This window comes from Scyliorhinus torazame, chromosome 17 (genome assembly GCF_047496885.1).
Source record: "Scyliorhinus torazame isolate Kashiwa2021f chromosome 17, sScyTor2.1, whole genome shotgun sequence".
Lineage (NCBI taxonomy): Eukaryota > Metazoa > Chordata > Chondrichthyes > Carcharhiniformes > Scyliorhinidae > Scyliorhinus > Scyliorhinus torazame.
In genome coordinates, this window is record NC_092723.1 from 155,461,107 (window position 1) to 155,487,419 (window position 26,313).

The 26,313-nt window shown below is 46.9% G+C and overlaps 1 protein-coding gene across 6 annotated transcripts in view; it reads right to left on the bottom strand.

Moving 5' to 3' along the window:
• Nucleotides 1–26,313, bottom strand: part of nlrc3 (NLR family, CARD domain containing 3) — a 117,341-nt gene that overhangs the window by 53,427 nt on the left and 37,601 nt on the right. For 3 of the 6 annotated variants that reach the window (XM_072481334.1, XM_072481331.1, XM_072481337.1), the window contains exons 2-5: nt 19,079–19,316; nt 13,145–13,405; nt 9,561–11,316; nt 1,900–1,986 (exon numbers count right to left, since the gene is read on the bottom strand). In XM_072481334.1, the coding sequence (XP_072337435.1) occupies nt 1,900–1,986; nt 9,561–11,316; nt 13,145–13,405; nt 19,079–19,085 (2,111 nt within the window). In that variant the 5' untranslated portion in view covers nt 19,086–19,316. Of the gene's footprint in view, nt 1–1,899; nt 1,987–9,560; nt 11,317–13,144; nt 13,406–17,597; nt 17,706–19,078; nt 19,317–19,486; nt 19,826–20,429; nt 20,669–26,313 lie in introns of those variants that run through there. The other 3 variants (XM_072481332.1, XM_072481333.1, XM_072481336.1) reach the window with 3 other exon arrangements.

Below are 26,313 nucleotides of genomic sequence, written 5' to 3' on the forward strand. Positions count from 1 at the left end.
GCTGCCCTCCCAGCCCAGTCCCTCTTCCGGCTGCCCTCCCAGCCCAGTCCCACCTCCGCCTGCCCTCCCAGCCCAGTCACACCTCCGCCTGCCCTCCTAGCCCAGTCCCACCTCCCACTGCCCTTCCAGTCCCACCTCCTGCTGCCCACCCTGCCCAGTCCCACCTCCCGCTGCCCTCCCAGGCCAGTCCCACCTCCCGCTGCCTTCCCGGCACAGTCCCACCTCCCGCTGCCTTCCCGGCACAGTCCCACCTCCCGCTGCCCTCCCAGTCCTACCTCCCGCTGCCCTCCCAGCCCAGTGCCACCTCCCGCTGCCCTCCCAGCCCAGTCTCATCTCAGGCTGCCCTCACAGTCCCATCTCCCACTGCCCTCCCAGTCCTACCTCCTGCTGCCCTCCCAGCCCAGTCCCACCTCCCACTGCCCTTCCAGCCCCACCTCCCACTGTCCTCCCAGATCTCTGTCCCGCTGCCCTCCCAGTCCAGTCCCCTCTCCGGCTGCCCTCCCAGCCCAGTCCCCCCTCCTGCAGCCCTCCCAGCCCAGTCATACCTCCGCCTGCCCTCCCAGCCCAGTCCCACCTCACACTGCCCTTCCAGTCCCACCTCCTGCTGCCCACCCTGCCCAGTCCCACCTCCTGCTGCCCTCCCAGGCCAGTCCCACCTCCTGCTGCCCTCCCAGCCCAGTCACATCCCAAGCTGCCCTCACAGTCTCACCTCCCGCTGCCCTCCCAGTCCTACCTCCCGCTGCCCTCCCAGCCCAGTCCCACCTCCCACTGCCCTTCCAGTCCCACCTCCCACTGCCCTTCCAGATCTACGTCCCGCTGCCCTCTCTACCCAGTCCCACCTCACGCTGCCCTCCCAGCCCAGTCCCACCTCCCGCTGCCTTCCCAGCCCAGTTCCACCTCCCACTGCCCTCCCAGTCCAGTCCCACCGCCCGCTGCCCTCCCTACCCAGTCCCACCTCCCGCTGCCCTCCCAGCCCAGTCCCACCTCCCGCTGCCCTCCCAGTCCCACCTCCCGCTGCCCTCCCAGCCCAGTCGCATCTCCCGCTGCCCACCCAGCCTAGTCCAACCTCCCGCTGCCATCCTAGCCCAGTCTAACCTCCCGTTACCCTCCCAGCCCAGTCCCACCTCCTGCTGCCCTCCCAGTCCCACCTCCTGCTGCCCTCCCTGTGGTAGTCATCACTGTTGTATTATATTGTATATACTGCACTGCATACGAGGGTATTACGGTAAGGCCCCTGTACTACACATATGGGGGTAGGTCCCTGCCTGCTGGCTCTGCCCAGTAGGCGGAGTATAAATGTGTGTGCTCTCCGAACTGCAGCCATTTCGGCGGCAGCTGTAGGAGGCCACACATCTCTGTGTAATAAAGCCTCGATTACTCTCTACTCTCGTCTCGTCGTAATTGATAGTGCATCACTCCCAACCCAGTCCCACCTCCCGCTGCCCTCCCAGCCCAGTCCCACCTCCCGCTGCCCTCCCAGTCCCACCTCCTGCTGCCCTCCCAGTCCCACCTCCCGCTGCCCTCCCAGTCCCACCTCCCACTGCCTTCCCAGCACAGTCCCATCTCCCGCTGCCCTCCCAGTCCCACCTCCCACTGCCCTCCCAGCCTAGTCCCACCTCCCGCTGCCCTCCCAGTCCCACCTCCCACTGCCCTCCCAGCACCGTCCCATCTCCCGCTGCCCTCCCAGTCCTACCTTCCACTGCCCTCCCAGTCCAGTCCAGACTCCTGCCGCCTGTTGTCTGCAATATGTTGCCTGCGATATGTTACCTGCGGTGCACCCTGGTTTGAGTAGCAATTAGATTGTGTACAGTAGTTTCAATTTATATAGCATTTTATGTCTAGAATGTCCAGAAGTGCTAACCTGGTCGTTATTTGGAAGCAATTAAGAGAAAGACATACCTAATCTTTTTGATCTGACAGTCCTTCGCACTTAACAAGCTCCCCAGTAGATCCATCACATTGTCTTTGAACTGATTGTTTTCCAGCCTTCAAAAAGTAAATAAAACACAACAGTTTTATACTAACACAGCACTACCACTGGATATCCAACTATTCAGCAACTCCCAGCTTGTACTTGTCATTTGGTGTGAAGTTTTTTAAAATAAATTTTAGAGTACCCAATTATTTTTTTCCAGTTAAGAGGCAATTTAGGGGCTGGTTTAGCACAGGGCTAAATCGCTGGCTTTTAAAGCAGACCAAGGCAGGCCAGCAGCACGGTTCAATCCCCGTACCAGCCTCCCCAAACAGGCGCCGGAATGTGGCGACTAGGGGCTTTTCACAGTAACTTCATTTGAAGCCTACTGTGACAATAAGCGATTTTCATTTCATTTCATTTCATTCCATTTCAATTTAGCGTGGCCAATCCACCTACCCTGCACATCTTTGGGTCGAGGGGGTGAAGCCCACGCAAGCACTGGGAGGACAGTGACCCGGGGCCAGGATCGAACCCGGGTCCTCAGAGCCATAGGCAGCAATGCTAACCACTGCATCACCGTGCCACCCCATTTGATGTGAAGTTGCCAATATATGCATGTTACAAGTCAACAGTCTGTTAAGGAATTTAGGAAAACACTGGACTCCCCACCCCACTTCAAGGGTAAGTAAACAGACAGCTATCAGGGATGTGGCCACCTGGGTGTTTGCACTCTCCTGCTGCAGGCTCGAGCCATTCTCGCACTGACCACACAAACTCCACTGGTTCAACACAACCATCGAGGTCTTCAGCTGAGGAACATCAGGGATAACATCTCACTCAAAGGTATTACGACTCCCTGAGTTAGTGCACGGTCAATTCCAGCCTCACTTCACCCGGTGTCATAACACAAGCGAATTAACCAATAATTCTTAGACAAATACCCGAAGTCTTTGGACCTTCGCTGCCCATAATTACAGTCACCAAGTTTTAAATGTAAATACAATGACTGGTTATTTATAACAAGGACAGTAATGAAATATGCAGCAAATACAACTGGTTAGCTATCATCTAATTCCTAATTCCCTATTTAACTTCCCCCCCCCCCACCCCCCCACCACCCCCCCACACACAAGACAGACAAACACAGAGGGGAAGAAAGGGGTAAAGAAAAAACACAAGTGAAAGTGAAAAAGAGTCTTTTTTTCAGATGGTTGTTACCAGCACCTTACTCCTCCTCAAACACGACTTCCAGTCTGAAGTTTTACTATACATTCATCCATGTCTCTGTAGTTTCAGAAATACAACACCCACAGCCTTTCTGGTGAAAACACAGAGGGCAGAGAGAGAGTCCTTGTCCCTGTGCTTCCAGGAGTCATGGGAATCTGAAAAACATTCTACTGGGTCACGATTCAATCACCAGCTGTTACCAGGCAGAGTGTGGCCTTTTTGGCTAATTCATTGCCCCCCCCCCCACCTCGGCAACACGGTACCGCAGTGATTAGCACTGTTGGCTCACGGCGCCGAGGTCCCAGGTTCGATCCCGGCCCCAGTTCACTGTCCTTGTGGAGTTTGCACATTCTCCCCATATCTGCGTGGGTCTCACCTCCACAACCCAAAGATGTGCAAGTTAGGTGGATTGGCCAGACTTAATTGCCCCTTAATTGGGGAAAAGAAATTCAGGTACTCTTAAAAAAAAAAAATGTAATTATTGGCCCCCAACCAATCAATCAAAGTGAGTCCCACCCCATCTCTCTCTCTCTCTCTGGTACCAAAAAGTCAGAAGCTCCTGTTCAAATTAGCAGAGACTAGCAGTGTGTTCTTTCCTGTAATTTCTGAATTTCTCATTCTCTCTGCTACTTGACTTTAGGATATACGTCCATTAATCACCCATGGATCAAAAATGATAACGGGAAAACAAAAGGAAGGGGAAATACGGGAATAAACAGGAAGGACCCTGACAAAGGAAACTAGCAAGGAGCACTCTCTCAGTCTAACATTTCCAACATGCAGCACTCCCTTATTGATAAGGCAATACCCCCTCCAGACCAACCACTCCAATAATGCAGCACTCCTTCAGTACTGCACATCCAGCAATGCAGCACCCCACTTTCATCACCAAAAATGCAGCACTTCTTCAATCCAATACCAACAATGTGATGTTCTTTGTATAGTTCTCCAAGATAGCTAAAAGTTGTAGTGTTTACAAAGAACATCAAGCTCAGTATTTAAAACAAAGCTTGTTTCATAGAATTTACAGAGCAGAAGGAGGCCATTCGGCCCATCGAGTCTGCACCGGCTCTTGGAAAGAGCACCCTACCTAAGCCCACACCCCCACAACCCAGTAACCCCACCTAATCCCCATAACCCCACCCAACACTAAGGGCAATTTTTGGACACTATGGGCAATTTAGCATGGCCAATCCACCTAACCCGCACATCTTTGGACTGTGGGAGGAAACCGGAGCGCCCGGAGGAAACCCACGCACACACGGGGAGGACGTGCAGACTCCGCACAGACAGTGACCCAGGCCGGAATCGAACCTGGGACCCTGGAGCTGTGAAGCAATTGTGCTATCCACAATGCTACCGTGCTGCCCGCATGTTTATTTTACACTACTTTAAATGGTTTAAGTAATAGCTAAAAAAAAGTATTAAATCTATGCTACAGTAATCTATAATGTCTTTCTAATACAACACTCTATCTCAATCTCTCACTATCCTTCTCCATAAGCTTCTCCCAGAATGCTTAGAGATGCAGCCTTTTATAACACTACTCAGTGATGCCATCTAGTGTTGAGATACATGAACATCATCTTGTTAACCCTTTACTCTCCTTAGATTATATATATATTACAGCACTCCCTCAATGTAGCAAATCCAACCATGCAACAATCCATCAGTCCAACTTCATAATGCAATACTCCCCCAGACCAACACTTCAAACTATGCAGAACTCACTCAGTCTAACACCACAATTGCTGCATTTCCTCAGTACAATATCTTCAGCAATTCAGCACTCCCTCAATGCAACGCACATCAGTATAGCACCTCAGACAATGCAGTATTCCCTTAGTATGGGTAGTGGGTGGTGGCCCGCAAACCATGTTCATATGTTTTGGTCCTGGCCAAAGCTGGAGGAATACTGGAAGGAGGTTTTTAGGGTACTCTCTCAGGTAGGGTATGTGAAACTTGACCCGGGCCCTCGGGAGACCATATTCAGGGGGCTGGATTCTCCGCCCCGCCACATTTCTGCCTCGACCCGCCGGCGGGATGCTCCGTTACACCGGCCAGCCAATGGGGTTTCCCATTGTGGGACAGCCCCGCATCTTCGGGAAACTCCCGGGCGCCGGCAAAACGGAGAATCCCGCCGGCGGAGAATCCCGCCCAGGGTGTCGGATCAGCCGGGGCTGGAAGCGGGTGCGGAGGCAGATGTTGTAACCTTCGCCTCGTTGATCGCCAGAAGGCGGATCCTGTTGGGGTGGAGGTCAACCTCTCCAGTCTGCCCTGGCGTGGCGGGGGGGACCTGCTGGAATTCTTAACTCTTGAGAAGGTGAAGTTTGAACTAAGGGGAAGGATGGAAGGGTTCTACAATTCATGGGCGTTATTCATTATGCACTTTCAAGAATTGGATGGCATTGAACATTGGGGGTGTGGGTTGGGGGAGTGGTACTGTGTATGTTGATGGTGACTATGAGTGATTCCTGATTTTTTTATTTGATGTTTGTGTTGACATGTAGGTTGTTGTTTGGGGGTTGGTGGGAAGATGGGACTGTTGTTGTTGATAAGGGGATTGACATTGTATTCGTTACTGCTTATTGTTTATTGGTAGGTGTAAACTTTGAATAAAATGTGGAAAAAGGAGAATAAAAATATATTTTTTTAAACTACCATTATGCTGTCAGACTCTCTGGTTAACATTGTGATGGGTGAATTTCCCAGCTGAATAACAGATAGACTAGAACCATTGCTTTAAGTCCCCTCTAATCCCTTGCGACTGATGTCAACCCTATCTCAAGCCTCTCACTCTGAATGAACCAAGCTGGTCTAAAGTTTCATGCCCTGTGGAACATAGATAGGAAGTTCACATCTATACATACTCTCCCTGCCCTTCACCAAACCCACTTGCCCAGAGCCAGTTCCTCTGCTCCTGAAGCCCTCAGACTGAATTAATACAACAAGCCTCCCATCCTCAAGAAACTCCAGCTGCCTGTATCATATTCTGTGCATTAACCCAGCCCCTCATTGGCCTAAATTGTCCCCCATTACTCAAGATATTAAACCCTTATAATTTATTCTCTCCATAGCCTCGCCCCACCCAAGTGTCAGCAAGCTCCTCCAGTCCTATAACCGCTTCCCTCTGCCATCTAGTTATTACCTGGTGGCAAATAATTCCATATCAGTCTAGAAACAAAAGTTGACTTCCAGCACAGAGTTTGCAATACTGGCAGCAGAATCCGTTTCAGAGCTGAGATAGCGAAAGAGCAGCAGAAACTATGTGGTATATCTTGGAGGTTATTATATAAACAGCAATTAGTCAAATAAGTGTGGGTTACTGGGTTTCGGGGATAGGGTAGATATGTGGGCTTGAGTAGGGTGCTCTTTGTAAGGGCCGGTGCAGACTCGATGGGCCGAATGGCCTCCTTCTGCACTGTAAATTCTATGATTCTATGAAACTAGGATTCAAGTTATCATTATCCTGGGTGGCAATGTATTGGACAGAAACCTAAATATTATATATAGATCATACAGCACAATAAGGAAGCAATTTGACATATCGGGCACGATTTAACTAAATGGGAACAAAGTCCCATAGTGAGTGCGTGTTTCCATTAGCCGGGACTCCTCAGGGAAACACGAGATTGAGGAGCCATTATTAAATGGGTCCCAATCTCTGGAACCCCTGATATGACGTCCAACTGCGCCCCCCCCCCCTCCCCCAAGCCACAACTCACTATGAAGGGGTCCACAATCCCACCCCCCAATACCTGTGCAGGGCACCCCGGCCGGATCGCTACCATGCGAAAGCTGCCAGAGCCTGGCATCTTGGCAGTGCCAACCTGGTACATTGGCAGTGCCACGTGGGCACCTTGGCAGCGCCAGGCTGGCACCTAGGTGGTCAGGGGGATGGTTGGAGGGAGTCTCCTAGGCGACTGGAAGCCACATGCTAGTCGGGTTTTGGGCAGGGTGGTACTCTGGCACCCCCGATACCACCCAGGCACTGAGTACTGCCAGCTTGGCACCTTAGCAGTGCCAAGGTGCCCGAGTGTTATTTTGCCGGTGCTGGGGAATGGGTCTGGGGTGCCTAAGAGGTGGGGTGTGGAGCTTGAGGTCCCCCCAAATAGTAAGTTGGGGGGGGTTCTGGAGGCCACGGTGGGTGATCAAGAGATCGGGACGCTTTTTAAAAATGGCACCCTGATTGCTTGCTGCACTGGCGAGAGCTGAGCTCGTGAGTTACAGGAAATGTGACTAAGTGCAGCCGGGGCGTTCCTTGCCGAGGCCCGAAAAAGAAGCAGAGTCCTGTTTAATTGCATGGACTCTGTTCTTTATCCATTGAATCACGCCCACAGTCATTTTTTGGTGCCTTGAGGAGTTTTCCCTGGTCCAGCATTCACTTCGAAATTCTTTCTGCAATGGGGAGCTGAACCTGCGAGCGAGACCAGCTGCTGAGAGATCGGGCGCCACCTTGAAAGGGTGCCCTGATCTCTAAGTGAACCTGGTGAGCCCCATACAACCCCAACCCACTGGCAATGCCACGTAGACATGGGTATAACAGCCCCAAGTAAGGACACCCCACTAGGGGGTTGCTGAGGGCTTCTCCCCATTTTCAGGGGAGTTATCCTGGTTTGACTCCGACCACCCAAGGGCTCCAATGGCCTCCTTGACTTCCTGAATTGCATCACCCCTGGTCCACGCTTGTGGAAACCAGTGCTAATCAGTGCCGGTTGAGGCCTTGGCAGTGTGCCTGGTGACTCCCGGGTGCCGGGAGAATTCGGCAACAAGATAGTTCATTGAGCCTGTGGCTCACGCCTAGATCGTGTCATGGGTAAGTAGCGGGATGATTTGCAATTGGCCTGACGCAAAGCCTGATTTGGGCCTCCCCCGGGATTCACCCGTTGCGCCCGGTGCATGCACTGACTCCAGCCCATAATAGCTCGCTGCATGAAAAATCTCATCGCCTCTCTGCTTCTTTTGCCAATTATCTTACATTTGTTTCCTGAGGTTATTGGTCCAACTGCCAGTGGAACTGATTTCTCCTTATCAAAATACCTCAAGGGGCGGCACGGTGGCTTATTGGTCAGCACTGCTGCCTCGCAGCGCCAAGGACCCAGGTTCGATCCCAATGCCGAGTCACTGTCCGTGTGGAGTTTGCACATTCTCCCCGTGTCTGTGTAGGTCTTACCCCCACCCAAAGATGTGCAGGGTAGGTGGATTGCCCACGCTAAATTGCCCCTTAATTGGAAAAAAAGAATTGGGTACTCTAAATTTATTTTTAAAAAGAAAAATCTAAATACCGCATAATCTTAGGCACCTTTATCAAATATCCCCTTCAGCTTTTCTAAGGAAAATAATTCCAGCCTAGTTATCTCCTTCATATCTCCACGAGTCACAGTACCCCAGGACATTCACAAAGATTTCTTCAGTCAGAGAATCTATTGATTGTGTTCTGTGCTTTTTTAAAATTCATTTACGGGATGCGGGTGCCACTGGCTAGGCCAGCATTTATTGCCCATCCCTAATTGCCCTTCAAAGGGCAGTGGTCAGCTGCCTTAGATAAACAGAATAGAATAAAATAGAATAGAATCCCTACAGTGCAGAAGGAGACCATTCAGCCCATCGGGTCTGCACCGACCCTTCGAATGAGCACTCTACCCGTTTACAAGTGCCCACCCAGCCCTATCCCCGTAATCCCATAATCTAACTCCGCATCCCTGGACATTAAGGGGTAACTTAGCATGTCCAATCCAACTAACACGCACATATTTTGTGCTGTGGGAGGAAACCGGAGCACGTAGAGGAAACCCATGCAGACACGGGGAGAATGTACAAACTCTACACAGACTGTCACCCAAGGCAGGAATTGAACCCAGTTCCCTGGTGCTGTGAGGCAGCAGTGCTAACCACTGTGCCTTCTTTAATCCCTGTAGTTCCTGATGTGTAGGTACACCAACAGAGCTCTTAGGGAGGGAGTTCCAGGATTTTGACCCAGTGACAGTGAAGGAACGACAAAATATTTCCAAGTCGGGGTGTTGAGCGACTTGGGGGAACCTCTAGATGATGGGGATCCCAGCTATCTGCTGCTCTTGTCATTCTAGATGGTAGTGGTCGTGGGTTGGAAGGTGCTGCCTCAGGAACCTTGCGTGTTACTGTGGTGCATCTTGTAGATGGTACACCCAGCTGCCACTGTTCGCCGGTGGTGGAGAGATTGAATGTTTGTGGAAAGGGACAGGGAGCTGTCCCCAGTTATTCAATCTCTGAGTACAGCCCATGAGGTAATGGGGAGCCATAGAGCTGGTAAGGTGATGTCCCCAGCTCCAGCCCTGTCCAGAGTAGCAGACCTCAGCTTCTGTCTCCGATTACACAACGCTTTGAGTTGGGATCCACCACCTAAACTCACAGAGGTTGGATTATAGAAAAGATTAGGTACCTGAGGTTGTGGCAGTACAACAGACGGGGGAGTAAGCTCTTGAAGATATTGTAACTCAGGCAGTTGGAGAGATTGGTCTCTTCCATACATTCTTCCGACACCTGCAGGAGGTAGGCCAGAGCAGAACAGTTGATGGGAGTCAGTTTTCCAGCCAGACACCCCGTTCTGAGGGCATCTGCTACCCCCTTAGCGATCTCAGTGTGCTGCAGCTCATGGAGACAATGCATGATATTCACTGTTCTCGAAGAGATTACGTAGTCAGTGTTGAGGCAGCATTGCAAGTGGTGCATTACTGATGCTCGGTAGCTGTTGTGCTCGTCCTTTGTCAGGAGCAGGCCCTGCAGCAATCTGTTCACTTCTGGTGAGAGCAGGCCAGAGAGAAAACGCACAAATATGTCCAAGTGACCATCTTCTGACTGGAGGGACTTATTGACCGCATTCTTAAAATGATTATGGAAGCCAATCTTGGGCCAAGACATGGCACTGTCAGTGAAGAGGTCAAATATGGCCCTTTTGGCAGCTGTGTAATAATAAATGGCAGCTAGGTACTCCTGCATGGTTATGTGTGTAAAGTAGTAAACTGTACAGATATTGGAGTCATCCTTTGTGAAGATCCTAGTGCACAAACTTCCCTGTAGTGAGGTGAGGTCAATGCTATATGCCTTCATGTCCTGCTCATAGAAAACAAACCTGCGTTTGATTAATCCATAAAATGCCAGCCTGCTCAGGTTAACAATCAGCTTCTTGGTATTGCTAAAAGTTTGATCAATTTTCAGTGCCTCCTGTTCCTTTTCATGCCAGTCCCCATTGAGAATCATTTTGAAGAAATACGTGTAGATTTCCGTCATTGTCCTGGGGAAATTTCCAGCCTTATGACCGTCATTACTGGTTCTGAGGTAGTATGCAAGGGACAGCCCAATCATCAGACAAAAGGACGGGACAGAGCACATTATGTAGAGCGACTTGTGGGCCTTTATATGTGAAAAGACCCGTATGGCCATTGGTCTTTCTTCAAAGAGTGTTCCCAAGAACTCCTTCATCTCCAATTCCCCAAAACCCCTGAGTTCGGTCATTCTGTCCACAATTCCATCTGGGATTTGACCTGCTCCTGTTGGGCGTGAAGTGATCCAGACTGTTGCCTGGGAGAAAATGGTGCCCCGTATTATGTTGGCGATTAAGTTGTCAATCTGGATGTCTTTTTTTGGGTCAGTGCATGTCTGGGGGTTTGAAAACTCAAGTGGATACTTGAACTCGTCCAGTCCATCAAAGATCAGCAACACCTTTGCTGTCCCATTCAGGATGTGCTTGGTTTCAGTAATGTGGGGAAAGGTCAACTTGAGCAGTTTTTCTGCAGATATCCTATCAAAGGAGTTCAGCTCTCGAAACATGAAGGGGAATATGAAAGTGACATCTCTGTACAAGTCCCCCTTCAGCCATTTGTACACCAATATTTTCACCAAAGTGCTTTTTCCAATTCCAGCCACCCCCACCGTTACTGAGATGCGTGGTGGGTTATTAACCCTCGAAAGGGGCAGGAAGAGCCTGTCCAATGGGACATGTCTTGGGCTGTTCTTCATCCCTCTGGTGGCCTCAGTTTGCATGACATCATGCTCTTTCTGTTGGATGTCCGTCAGCCCATCAATTAGCAGGAGGTCGGTGAGCCTTTTCAGGGAGGACGTTTCACACACTGCACCGATTTCATTCTCACTCCCAAACTTGCTCTGCAGGACTTCAATGTGTTTCTGTACCATTGGCTCTTTAAACAAAAAACAAAAGAGTTTGAAATAAGGACCTGACGACCACCGTGCACAAGTAATCAATCCGCATAAGGAATCAGCTATTACTGTTAGTGAATTTACCTAACAACTTGAAGCATTCTCATCTGCCACTTTTTAAACAATAAATTTGGAGTACCCAATTCTTTTTTTTCCGATTAAGGGGCAATTTAGCATGGCCAATCCACCTACCCTGCATATCTTTTTGGGTTGTGGGGGTGAGATGCACGCAAACATGGGGAGAATATGCAAACTCCACACGGACAGTGACCCTGGGCCGGGATCGAACTGGGTCCTCAGTGCCGTGAGGCAGCAGTGCTAACCACTGCACCACCGTGCCACCCCATGCCACTTGAACCTATCATAGAGTAAACATATTGACCCAACACTCAGAGTGGCAGTAAGTGGAAGAGCAATATAGAACATAGAACATACAGTGCAGAAGGAGGCCATTTGGCCCATCGAGTCTGCATCGACCCACTTAAGCCCTCACTTCCACCCTATCCCCGTAACCCAATAACCCCTCCTAAGAATTGGAGAAAGGGTGAGGAGAAACAAGTGGAGGAAAACAGGAGGTAGAGAAATGGATGGAAAGGTGGAAGGGGAGAAGAAGCAGCAAGGTGAAAGGAGGGAAAAGAGGTGGGAAGGAAATTGAGGAAGTGAGAAGAACATGCCATTCAAAACACATCAAGTTGTTGATAAGTTATCTGTGATATTATTAATTTTCCATTGTACTTTATACCCCGCTTAGCCTGAAAAACAGATCCATTCTGTATGAAATGCCAGAAGATAAATGCATTCAGTTCCTCCACTGACTGAGTACCCAATTGTTGACTATGCATTGATTGAAGCTCTCCATTGTACACTTAAAGGAGTTCATTTCAAGTCAGCCAGGTGAAGCCTCAACATCTGGTTAGAGATTACAACAGAGGCTCCTTGTGTCACTGCAAGAAGCAGTATTCTGGTTACAGTGTCTGAGAGAGTATTGCTTATTCATTAGTCTATCTGGCAAGTAACATCCAGTCAAGACACCTGGTCATTTTCTAGTCTGGATGTCTTCTGGGTACAATGGCTACTTCTGCAGTAAATCAATCTTCGACGTTAAAAGATGCACGTTATTAAATTATATTGCACTCCTTTAATTTGTACCATTTCAAATTGTGTGAGTGGTGCCTCCATTTATAAATTCACTATTCAGAAAATACTAAGTTGGGTGTGCAGAAGCACTCTTTCTCAAGTCCACTCTCATCCTCTCCAGCTCTCTCTCCTCCGCCTCTGCGTCCCTCCCCATTTCTCTTTCCTTCTTTACTCCATTCCCTGCCTTTATTCTTTGCTGTGAAGAGGTACTGATTTTTTAAAATTCAATTTGGGGTGTGGGAGGTACTGGCTGGGGCCCATCCCTAATTACGCTTGAACTGAATGGCTTGTTCTGCCATTTCAGAGGGGCATTTAAGCAGGCCAGACCAGGTAAGCTTGCCAGATTTCCTTCTCTCAAGGATATTAGTGAACCAGGGGGGCTTTTTCACGACAATCAACAATGATTTCATGGTCATCGTTAGACTTTTAATTCTAGAGTTTTATTGAATTCAAATTTTACCATCTGCCATGGCGGGATTCGAATCCGGGTCCCCAGAGCATTATCCTGGGTCTCTGGGTTACCAGGACAGTGACAATACCACAACGCCTCTTCTACTGAGGTGTGCTGGTGGAAGCCCAAGATCAGTTTTCTCAACCTCTATAACTCAAAGAGACCAGAGAACAACAGGAGAGAGAAAATAGGGATGGTTCATATGAAATACAACCCCTTACCATAAATAGTAATTGAAAGGTAGAGCTGCAAGTTAGTGGTTTCTATGAAGGTCTGCAGTGACTCAGAGGCGGTGCTCCCTTTACCAGCCAGAACATCAATGACTGCCTTCACTTTGTCCGATAAGGCACTCAGTTCATGAATCTGATTCACTTCTTCAGCACTGATCAGATCCTGCCTCTTCATGTAACGGATTATAGTCTCCAGAAAGGGCCCACTGATGGATTTTACCAGTTGCTTCCGATATCTGTTGATCCAAATACCTACAATGCACACAAGGCATGGTGGAAAATGAAAATTCAGACTCTCAGTGGTCATTTCGCAAATAGCATCAGTGCAAAAGACAAGGCTGAACATTTCCAACCATCTTCAGCCAGAAGTACCAAGTGGGTGGTCCCTACCTTTATAGATGATGCCAATCTTCAGACAATTTGATTCAATCCGAATGATATCAAGGAACAGCTGAAGACACTGTATAAAGACAATGAGCCCTCTTCACAGCCTGCCTGTAGTACTGAAGACTTGTGCTTCAGAACTAGCCCCCTCCATCCCAGCCAAGCTGTTCCAGTAAAGTTACAACACTTGAATTTACCCAACAATGTTGCCCAGGTATATCTTCCACAAGAAGTAGGATAAGTAAAAACCAACCAATTGCTACCCTATCAGTCTATTCGCAATCTCAGAAGAGTGATGGAAGGTGTCGTGACAGTGCTTTCAAGCAGCACTCACACAGCAATAACCTATTCACCAATGCTCAGTTTGGGTTCTGCCCAAACTAGTTAGCTTCAGACCTCATTATAGGTGTAATCCCAAAGGAGCTAAATTGCAGAATTGAGAGTGATTGCCCTTGATATCAAGGCAATATTTGACTGAGTGTGGTATCAGGAGACCTTCGAAAAAGTGGTCAATGGGAATTAGAGGAAAACTCTCCACTGGTTGGAGTCAGACCGAGCACAAAGGGAGATGGTTCTGGTTGTTTGAACCTCAGCCATTTTCTGCTTATTCATATATCACTTTCCCAGCAGTGATGAGGGTGTTCGCTGATGATTGCACAGTGTTCTGTTCCATTCTCAACTCCTCAGGTACTGAAGCCTGCCAGCAGCAATAACTGGACAACATTCAGGCTTGGGTTGCTAACTGGCAGATAACATTCACGCCACACAAGTGCCAGGCAATGACCATCTCCAACAAGAGAGAACGGTAGCCCACCCACTATTTTGGAACCTAACTTTATAAGGGGGTGGGGTGAGCAATAAGCCCACCCACCCTGTAAATTTCTTCACCATGGATTGATGTCCTGCCCGATTCCAGAACTTGAGCACATAATCTAAGTTGACACTTCAGTGCAGTTCTGAGGGAGTGTCGCATTGCTAGAGGTGTTGTCTTCCAGATGAGACATTAAACTGAGGCATTGTCTACCAGATCACAAGGTATTAGAGATGAGGAAGCCATTCAACCCATCTCAATAGGTGAGATCCTAATGTCACTTCATCGTGGTGGCGTAAACTGTTTCTTCAATGGTTTCAGAAATGTTACCGCCACAGACCTTTTTGATCATTTATTCCACACATTTAACACTCTTAGGGAGAAGAATTTCCTGATATCAGTCTACAATTACCTCTCAATAGTTTGAAGCTGTGACCACTTGTCCTACCTTAGCTACGTAACTGATAGAAAACTGATAGAAATCAACCTTTTATCATAGGTAAAAAGGTTTCCAGGAAGAAATTATTTAAAGAAATCATATTAACTAAAATTTAAAGTCATATATTAACCATGACAATAAGAAAAGCTGACTGCTTGGGAATCAATGAGATAAGCAAACTGCTAGAGTCTACGAGGCCAAACTAGCAGAAAGACCCTTTGTGTTAGAGAGCTGGGCTAAGATCCCAGTTCCGTGTCCATGGTAACAACCAGTCACCCCGCAGTGCTAATATTGGTGAGAAAGGTTTTCTTCGAGTGGAAAAATACAGAAATTGCATCAGGCCTTTATTTCTTAATTTGACAGACAGCCATTTGCTCGAATTGAATGAATTATAAATGAGTTAAACCCAATCACAGCCGAAAAGGGGACAGAATTTTAAAGCTTTAAAGAGTTCAGTTGTCGGGATGAGACCTCACCTCTTTTTCTATTCTTACCAAATTTCTTAAACCTATTGCTAGCTTTGCAAACCGCCATTTTCTTTGGTTTCGTTTTTGTATTGTACATTTTGATTCGGAGCTGAATTACCATGAATTAATCGTATTTTAAATTCAATTCAACTTGTCTGTATTTGCTAAGGACAAACAATCGATACATCTGACTAGCTTACTGCAGGGCTAGTCTGACCTTCCTAAATTCTGTACTTGTGTGAAAATTGAAGCTTACCAGTAGCACTACTAGCTGACAAAATAAAAGTTGCAAATTGCTTTTAACCCAAGAAGTCCAGTCTTGAATTCCTGTCATTCGGTATATGGTAAGGCGTTACAGGTATACGAATAGACACAGAGATCCCACAGTAACCTAAAGTAATTCTCTGAACTGTCTTATCCCATTCCCTTCACTATTTGATGCAACTCTACAAAATCACTGCTCAGGGATCCCAAGTCGTTCCCCTGATCCAAGGGGTTAGTTCTTCTCTAGGTCTCCAGCCCTCGAATCTTTCTCCTGTTTTTCCATGACCAGAACTGGACTCAAGGTGCAATCTGACTAAAGCACTCTACAGTTTAATCCCAGTGTCCTCTACAGTTTTGGTTGTGTAGTTCAACTTTCCATTAGCTTCTCTGATTGCTGGCTGTGATGGATCCCTCAGTGCTCTGGGAAGAAAACAGAGAGTTCTCCCAGTATCCTGGTCAGCAACTCTGCTCAATCAGCCTCATCAATCATTTCATATACTGTGCGTGAGATCTTATTGTGTGCAAATCAGCTGTTTGTCCAGATAGCAACGCACATCAGAAGGTTTTGAGGATGCTCTCCTTAATACTAGTCCCCATTTCTGCCATTAATTTAATTCTGGCTCACTAGATTTATGTGGGTCATGCAATAGAGATAATATTCATCCTCTATGCTGGTGGCACAGGTAGATTTTGCTTACTTTTATTGCAAATCACTTCACTTCAGTTTTGAATAGGTAGGTCATGTATGCTACCTGCTCACTGTCCATGTGGAGTTTGCCCATTCTCCCTGTGTTTGCATGGGTTTCGCCCCCACAACCCAAAGATGTGCAGGCTAGGTGGATTGGCCACGCTAAATTGCCCAATTAAGGGAAAAATGAATTGGGTAATCTAAATTAATTTTTTTTAATGTATGCTACCTGAGAACTAGGGAATCCATCACAGTACACCTCACACATCTGATCAGCACACCTTATACAAAGCTCCGGGAGGAGCAGAAGGAGGCTTCTTTCTCATAAGGTGTGAGAATAACAGAGCTTGTCATCTAGGCAACATTTGATGTGGGGAATCAAGGCGTCCTAGTAAAACTGAAGCCAATGGGAATCTGAGGGGAAACTCTCCACTCATTGGGAGTCTTATCTAGCAGAGCAAGATGGTTATGGTTGTTGGAGTCCATTTATCTCAGCTGCAAGATATTGCAGCAGGAGTTTTCAGCTGCTTCAGCAGTGATCTTCCATCCAGCAAAAGGTCAGAAGTGGGGGTGTTCAATGAGGATTGCACAGTGTTCAGTGTCATTCATTAATCCTCATGTACTGAAGTAGATCACACGCAGATACAGCAAGACCTGGACAACTTTCAGGCTTGAGTTGATAAGTGGCAAGTGATATTCATACCACACAAGTGCCAGGCAATAACTACCTCCAACAGAGGGAATCTAACCATCTGTCCTTAATGTCCATTGGCATTAGCACCACTGAACCCCACCATCAACATCCTAGAGGTCACCCATTCACCAGAAACATAACTGAACCAGCTACATAAATAGTGTGGCCACAATAGGAATTCTGTGGTCAGTAATTCACTTCCTGACTCTCCAAAGCCTATCCACCAACGGCAATGCAGAAGTCAGGAGTGTGAGGGAGTAATTGCCTGGGTCCATACAGCTCCAACAACAATCAAGAAGCTCAACACCATTGAGGACAAATTAGCCTGCTTGATCAACAACCCATCTACTATATTAAACATTCACTTCCTCCACCACCAGTACACACTTGCAGCAGCAAAATGAACTGCAACAACTTGCCATGGCTCCTTTGGCAGCACCTTCCAAATCTGCAACCTCTACTGTCGTGTTAAGCACAGTATGATAACACAGGCTGCGACTGGGTGCAGCTTTACCTAAGAGATACTCCACACTTTGAAGTTAGTTCAATATGATTTATTGAACCTGTCACACAATTAGCTCAATCCTCTGTGAGTTCGACTCTCTGCTAACCTAGTGTGATTAAACTGTCTGGCTGAACCAAACTAGCTCTTAGCCACGTGCTGTAGGAGTTATATGGTATGTACACGCTGACTCACAATTTAGATGTCACCAGCGGAAAGAGGCGGATGTGTTGTTCCTTGTGTCTTAATAAAGCTCGTAGTCTTAAAGTTGAAGTAGATGCTTTATTGTGAATTTGTTTTCTCTTCAGTGCTTAACTTTAAGTTACATCTGAGCTGCCTGTCTGTGTCTTGCTACCAGCTCACGTTCCTGTGAAGTGTCCTGACTTCCTGTTTGTGTGTTTTTATACCTCCCGTGCTCCCTCTAGTAATTGCTCAGTTGTATTGCATCTACATTGACCCCTTGCTTAATATACACAGATATACAGATCACCACAGCGGAGTGTGAGTGCCTCATGCCTTTTATAGTGGGAAACCACCCCCAAGTGGAACTCCCTCCCTATTAGCACTCTGTGTGTACCTATATCACATGAACTATGGAGTTTCAAGAAGGCAGCTCACCACCACCTTCTCAAGGGCAATTCCGGATGGGCAATAAATTCTGGTGTTGCCAGTGGAGCTCACATCCTGTGAAGGAATAAAAAAACACCTCCCTGTCATCGATCCACGGCCTTTTCAGTGGTTCCTCCTATAAGTTTGATGTGACCACTCCTGAAATACCTTCCTTTTAAAAAAAATTTAGAGTACCCAATTCATTTTTTCCAATTGAGGGGCAATTTAGCGTGGCCAATCCACCTAACCCTGCACATCTTTGGGTTGTGAGGGTGAAACCCACGCAAACATGGGGAGAATGTGCAAACTCCACACGGACAGTGACCCAGAGCCGGGATCAAACCTGGGACCTCAGCGCCGTGAGGCAGCAATGCTATCCACTACGCCACCATGCTGCCCTCTGAAATACCTTCCTGAGGACACTGAAATTCTGGCTGTTATCTGGCTGTTATTGGATCAGTCAGACACAATGCACAACACCTGATAATTCAGTTTCATTGCCGTCAATTAAATTAAATTAAATATCACAGACAATGTATAACTGATTCAACAGCGTTTATTTTGATCCAAACTCAAGACAACTGTTTAATCCTCAAGTGTTTAGACCTACCTCTCAAGGATGGATATCTTGAAATGTTTCAATCATAGAATCATAGAATTTACAGTGCAGAAGGAAGCCATTCAGCCCATCGAGTCTGCATCGGCTCTTGGAAAGAGCACCCTACCCAAGACCACACACCCACCCTATAACCCAGGAACCCCACCCAACACTAAGGGCAATTTTGGACACTAAGGGCAATTCAGCATGGCCAATCCACCTAACCTGCACATCTTTGGACTGTGGGAGGAAACCGGAGCACCCGGAGGAAACCCACACACACACGGGGAGGATGTGCAGACTCCGCACAGACAGTGACCCAAGCCGGGAATCGAACCTGGGACCCTGGAGCTGTGAAGCAATTGTGCTAACCACTATGCTACCGTGCTGCCCTTCAATGATGGGATGGATCTTTATTGCTTATTGACTCTAAAAATGTCACATCTCCGATCTCATAGACTAGACATACCTTCCATTATCTCACAGAGCAGCTACTGCACTGAGGGGTGCAACTGGCTTCTTCCAATAGCCTGTGACATCATCTGTCAACCTTTGTGCTGCCAGTTCCAGTCTGGGCAATGTTGACCTTTCACTTCTGCTTGTTCTCTGACACCAGCTCCAAAACATACCATCCAGGGGTGGTTTGAAGCTGCAATCTGCACAGCACCATCCACAGCTGTCCCTCGGGTCACCCTTTCTCCATCCTGCTGTAATACAAATTAGCAGATTACTCAACCTTCGAAAGTATGGCACGCAGGCATTTTGTGTAATTTGCTCGATTTTCCTCCTGTTACCCCTCTCCCTCGATCAAAATGACAGTTGCACCGCTCATAGGATCAGCTAAGCAATGAAATGAGGGTGTGGAATATGTGATTACAGTAACTTCACTCCAATGCAGGTACAGGACGCCAGATCATTGCGAAGCTGCCCACACACATATCACTGTTCCTTTAGCATCATTCACATGAAGTCCGGGTATCCTCCCCTAACAGCACTGTGGGAGCACCTTCACTGTGCAGGCTGCAGTAGTTCAAGAAGGTGGCTCACAATACTTCCTCAAAGGCAATTAAGGCAACAAGTGCTCTGAGTTCTGGAATCCTCTCCCCAAACCTCTCCCGCCTTCCCTCTCCTCCTCTAAGACATTTTAAAACTTTTCTTTGCCTAAACTTTTGATGTGACAGTACAGAGGGAGCATTACTCTCTGTCTAACCCTCTCTTTTGACTGCCCTAGGAGCATCTGATAGGGCAGTCATGTCCCTTAAGAATGTTTCAACAACATGTCTAAGAGGTTTGAATTAAACAAAGAGGAAGTTTGAGTCATGCTGTGGAATCTTATTATCAAGAGCTGTGCCCAGATGACCCAGGTCACAGTTTACAAGTATACAACACATTAAAAGCTGTGGGTTTAGAAACCATTAAACCACAACGAGCGCAGCAACATGCAAACTTACACAGCTACAGTCTGAGCTGAATATATCTGCACTCACATCAGCCTCTAACTCAGTTTATTTCTGGAACGATTTTTTAAAAACTATTAAAGCAGAGGGTAAAAAAGATGTTCTCCATCTCGTCTCATTTATAAGATCCATCTTCATCACTCTACACTGTCTCATCAAACACTCCCAGTGCAGGAACAAAACGGATTAGATACAGAATAAAGCTCCCTTGCCATCAAACACTCCCAGAGCAGGTAAAGCACAGGTTAGAAACAGAAAGAATAAAACTCTCCACACTGCCCTGTCACAACCAGAAAATGTTTATTTCTCTAGCACCTTTCATAACCTCGGGATGTCTAAAGTGCTTTACAGTCAATTACGTACCTTCGAAGTTTGGTCATCATTGCAATGTGGGAAACACTGCAGAGGAGTTTGATACGCAGACATTAAAATACTGGATTCAGAGAATCACAAGGAAATACATTTTATTTAAAAATGTCCAATTAAAGGCAATTTAGCGTGGCCAATCCACCTAATCTGCACATCTTTGGGTTGTGGGGGCGAAACCCACGCAAGCACAGGGAGAATGTGCAAACTCCACACGGACAGTGGCCCAGAGCCAAGATGGAACCTGGACCTCGGCGCCGTGAGGCAGCAGGGCTAACCCACTGCGCCACCGTGCTACAAGGAAATAAATAGCCACTGCCCATCTGCCTACTCCACATCCCGCCCACTTTATTTGTCCATTGGATTTACAGCTTCTCCAGCACAAAATCAATTCAAAAGAAGAAAACAAGTGTAGTTCCCTGTCCCCAACTTACCTGTTCTTAGTAATGCTGATGTTCATGTGCTGGAACTTAAGAAATTGGCAACATGTTTTTGAGGAACACAAAGAAATAATGATCTTTAAAAGGAATGATTTTGTCTCAATTTTTGTGAACCCAGTTCGATGTACAGCACAAGTTCCTGAACATTGCCATTTATGAAAACCCATGCAAACATGATCAATGGCTACATCACTGTAGGCAGTGTAGGAAGTGTAAGCAAGAGGTCCTGTTTGTAGAATATCAGGAATGAGGAACTAAACTAAACATCAGAACCTCAGTGGTTATAAACTCTGGATTATTACCAGACCCATGTGCAAGTTAATGTTAATGAGTTAAGCAGATTTGAGAGATGAACAGTGGCTGAAGGAGTGGTGCAAGAATGAAATGTCCCACTTCATGGGGAACTAGCACCAGTTCTAGGACTGGAAGGAGCAGCACTGCTTCGACGGGTTCAACCTGAACCTGGCTGGAATCAGGGTCCTTGCAGAAAGTATAAACAGGGTGGTAAGAAGGACTTCAAACTAGTTTGTTGGATGTGAGTGGAGCGCAGGAGAACTCACAAAAAGGTTGCATAGTTTTATAAGGCCACAAAGGAGTCCCCACCAAGTAGTTCAAAGACATTTATTTTATTTACCATACCTATTATATACAAGATAGATTCCAAATGGGTCTGCCTTGCCAGTGCCTAACTGGCCAGATTTATATATCATGCAATTGTAAATTGTTTAGAGGTCCCCGGCCCCCTTCATGGGCGAGCTCGTATTCTGCAAGGTTCACGGGGAAGTTAATTGTTCCCACTCTGGAAGACACTTATGGGTTATAACACATTGTTAATCATAGAAACATTGAATTTACAGTGCAGAAGGGGGCCATTCAGCCCATCAAGTCTGCACCAGCTCTTGGAAAGAGCACCCTACTTCAGCCCATGCCTCCACCCTATCCCCGTAACCCAGTAACCCCACCTAGCCTTTTTTTTGGACACTAAGGGCAATTTATCACGGCCAATCCACCTTACCTGCACATCTAATGACCGGGATTTTCCGTTCCCCACCACTAAGATCAGGAATCCCGCGGCGGGACAAAATCAGGATTCACTCCAGGCAGCAAACCAATCGCAAGTCTCTATACCCGCCCTGCCGGCCATAGCGGGTTTCCCGACATCCCAGCCGCCGGCTTCCCGTCCCAATCTTGCAGGACCATGCAAATCGCTCATGAGAACTATTTTGCATGTCATTAGCAGGTAGGGTGCACCACTCACAAGCCAGGTGGGATTCACTGCCCTCCACCCCCTCCCCAGCCAGAAGTCCTGCTGTTATGAATTGGTGTAAGTATTGAGGAGCGTGAACCGGGCAGCTTGCAGTCCAAGGGGTAGCAAGGTGGTAAGTATCTCCCAACAAAGATACAAAGAACAGAGGCTGACTCATAAAAAAACTGTGGTTAGAGAAACACTGCTACCCTGACTTAATGTTTCCCTACCGAGCTATAAAAATAAACAATCTGATTCTACCCTTGTAAGTTCCATCGAGCTGTCAATCACAATGCTTTTAGCAGGCGAAGAAGTCAGAAATACAATGTAAACAATACAGTTCATTGCTTGTGGGCCTTTTGGCTAAGATGAGCATGAGGTCAGGTGTAATGTCTGGATCTGGTATGTTTCTCTCGTGGGGACCATGAATTGGATTCAATTTGAATTGGTTTTTGGAGCAGGCAAGGAGCTGGATTAGGGGTTTGCCCCTGTCCACACTCTAAGCTCTGGTTTTGTAACTCTGAAAAAGTAATTTAAAAAAGTAAACAATACAGTTCAAAGCATTCAGCCTCCTAGCCATAACACTGACTTCAATACTTCAAAATGCAATGAAATTGGCGGCATGAAAACTTCAAAGGTTTTGTAGAATCATAGACCAGTTACAGCACAGAAGAAGGCCATTCAACCCATCTTGTCCATGCCAGCCCCAGGATGTCCAGCTGCCTTTTCTAATCCCACTTTCCTGCACCCGGTCCATATCTAAGAGCACTTAAGGTGCAGATCCAGGGGCGAAATTCTCCCCCAACGGCGCGATGTCCGCCGACTGGCGCCAAAAACGGCGCCAATCAGACGGGCATCGCGCCGGCCCAAAGGTGCGGAATGCTCCGCATCTTTGGGGGCTGAGCCCCAACATTGAGGGGCTAGGCCGGGGCCGGAGGGATTTCCGCCCCGCCAGCTGGCGGAAATGGCGTTTGTTGCCCCGCCAGCTGGCGCGGAAATGCGGTGCATGCGCGGGAGCGACAGCGGCCGCCGACAGTTTCCCGCGCATGCGCAGTGGGGAGAGGCGGGGTCTAAAGGTGGGGGTGTGGGAGGGCTGGAGGGGGGTTCTGATGGGGGAGCTTGCTAGCGATTAGGGTGTGTTGGTGCCCTGCCTGCAATCCGGGTGGGGGCGCTGCAGCAGCTAATTGAGATTGAAGCACTTTTTGAAATGGCGCTCCAAACTCAGAGGTGCGGGACCAGTCTGAGAGATTAGGCCCCACTTCTCTCAGTTACAGCGTGGGCCCCGGGGTGCTATGGAATGGAACATAGACGATTTTTTAAAAATGTTTTTCCAAGTGGCATGAATTTTTTTTTTATTCGTTCCTGGGACGTGGGCGGTGCTGGCTGTGCCAGCATTCATTGCCCATCCCTAATTGCCCTTGAGGGGGCAGTTAAGAGTCAACCACATTGCTGTGGTCTGGAGTCACATGTAGGCTAGACCAGGTAAAGAAGGCAGATTTCCTTCCCTAAAGGACATTAGTGAACCAGGTGGGTTTTTCTGACAATCGACTATGGTTTCATGGTCATCATTAGACTTTTGTTTTAAATTCCAGATTTTTATTGAATTTAAATTTCACCATCTGCAGTGGCGGGGTTTGAACCTGGATCCCCAGAGCATTACCCTGGGTCTCTGGTTTATTATTATAGTGACAATACCACTATGCCACTGCCAGCGGGGAACAGTTCTGATTCTCTACTAGCAGGACCACTTAGACTCCGGAACGGAGAATCCCGGCCAATAGTCTGTAAACAAATGATGTGGAGATGCCGGCATTGGGCTGGGCACAGTAAGAAGTCTTACAACAACAGGTTGAAGTTCAACAGGTTTCTTTGGAATCACTAGCTTTTGGAGTAAGCTCACTCAACTGGTGAAGGAGCTACGCTCCAAAAGCTAGTGATTCCAAATAAACCTGTTGAACTTTAACCTGTTGTTGTAAGACTTCTTACTGTAAACAAGTGAAAGCAAAGAGAGTAGAGTAAGTCAGAAATCGTGCTTTAGGCACTGCTGCTAAAGAAAGAAGCTAAAAAATGTAAAGTGATTAAACCAGGAGAGAGAAATAAGGAAGGTGTGAGGCAAACATTTGAGCTGGAAGACAGGTGAGGGTATGTGATCCAAATAAGCGTCATATATAAATGCATAGAGTACAAGGAACAAACTGGATGAATTGTAGACACATATTCAACTTGGAGGGATTGACATGGTAAACATTACCAAGACATGACTGCAAGGTGGTCAGGACTGGGACCTAAATACCAGGTTATAAAGTAACATGAAAGGTGGGGCAGATCGTAGGAGGGAGGCCTTAAGAATTATAATTTCAATGATAAGAAAGGATATAATGATAAGTCAGCAGGAAAGGGAGACTATACGGATAGAATTAAGAAATTGAAAAGGGTTTCAGACTGTAGTGCTAAATGTGTATAGGCCTCCTGGTAGCAGCTGTGAAGTGATAGATAGTATAATTGCAGAGATTAGACAAGCATGTAACAAATGCACAGTGGTTTCAAATGTACAAATTCCACGTGGACAGTGACCCAGGGAAAGAATCAAACCCGGGTCCTCTGCGCCATGATGCAGCAGTGCTAACCACTGTGCTACCATGCTGCCCACTTCAAAAATAATTACGTGCTTTCCAATTATCTCCTTTCACGCCTGTGTGATTTTGAAGTGGTCAGTTTTTGCAAGACTTCCCTAATTTTATACTCCATTCTCTTTGAAATAAAGGCCAAAACTCCATTTGCCTTCCCTATTATCTGCTGAACTTGCATACTAGCTTTTTGTGATTTATAAACGTGGACCCCCAAATCACTCTGTGCTGCAGATTTCTGGAGTCTTTTTCCATTTAAATAATATTCAGCTCCTTTATTCGTCTATCCATACTAACACCATGGGCTCTTATCTTATTAAGTAGCCTTTTGTACAGTACCTTATTGAATGCTTTTTGAAATTCCAAGTATATTACATCTACTGGTTCCCCTTTATCTATCCTGCTCATTAACGCCCCAAAGAATGCTAATATATTTTTCAGGCATGATTTCCCTTTCATGAAGCCATACTGGTTCTGCTTGATTATAATATGTATTTCCAAAGTGGACTCTAACATTTCCCAATGACAGATGTTAAGCTAACTGGCCTATAGTTACTTGTTTATGCCCCTAAGGAGCAAGATCTTCTTGCCAAAAAAGTCAGCAATGAATAATTAAAGAGATATGAGACACATAAAACTAAAAACAGCATTACAAAAAGAAATCCTGGCAAATGGGAAAGATACCGAGAACAGCACAGGATAAGTTACAAAAAGGAGAACGAAAGGAAACTTGCAAGGGATATCAAAATCAATTTAAAATATATTACACTTATTTTTTTAGAATATATTTTATTGAGGCATTTATAATTAAAAAAAAATAAATTTAGACTATCCAATTCATTTTTTCCGATTAAGGGGCAATTTAGCATGGCAATCTACCTGCACATCCTTTGGGTCGTGGGGGTGAAACCCACGCAAACACGGTGAGAATGGGCAAACTCCACCCTGTGCCCTGGCGTGGCGGGGGGACCTGCTGGAAATCTTAACGCTTGAAAAGGTCAAATTTGAACTGAGGGGAAGGATGGAGGGGTTCTACAATTCATGGGCGTTATTCATTATGCACTTTCGAGAGTTGGATCACATCGAACATTAGGGGGTTGGGGGCTGGGAGGGTTGGAGGGAGGGGGGCTGTATGTGTTAATGGTGACTATAGGTGATTCCTGATTCCTTTTTGTCATTTGTTTCTGTTAACATGCAGGCCAATGTCTGGGGTTTGGTGGGAGGGTGGGATCGTTGTTATTGATATGGGGATTGACATTACATTTGTTACTGATTATTGTTTATTGTTGGGTGTAAATTTGGGAGAAAATATGAAAAAGGAGAACAAAAAAATATATTTTTAAAAATGAACGAGGTGATCATCCCTTCAATCTCTCTAAAACATGCCTTTGGCTGGAAAATCGGCAGGCAATGAAAAATAAACAGGAATTGCGGCAGCACATTCATTTTAACCGCCTGTACCCAACCCGCCAATGACAGAGGGAGACCATCATACCTAGCCAGATCAGCTTTCACCCTCCCCACCAAACTAGAAATGTTGTACCTGCACCCCCAGGTATCTAAAGTGA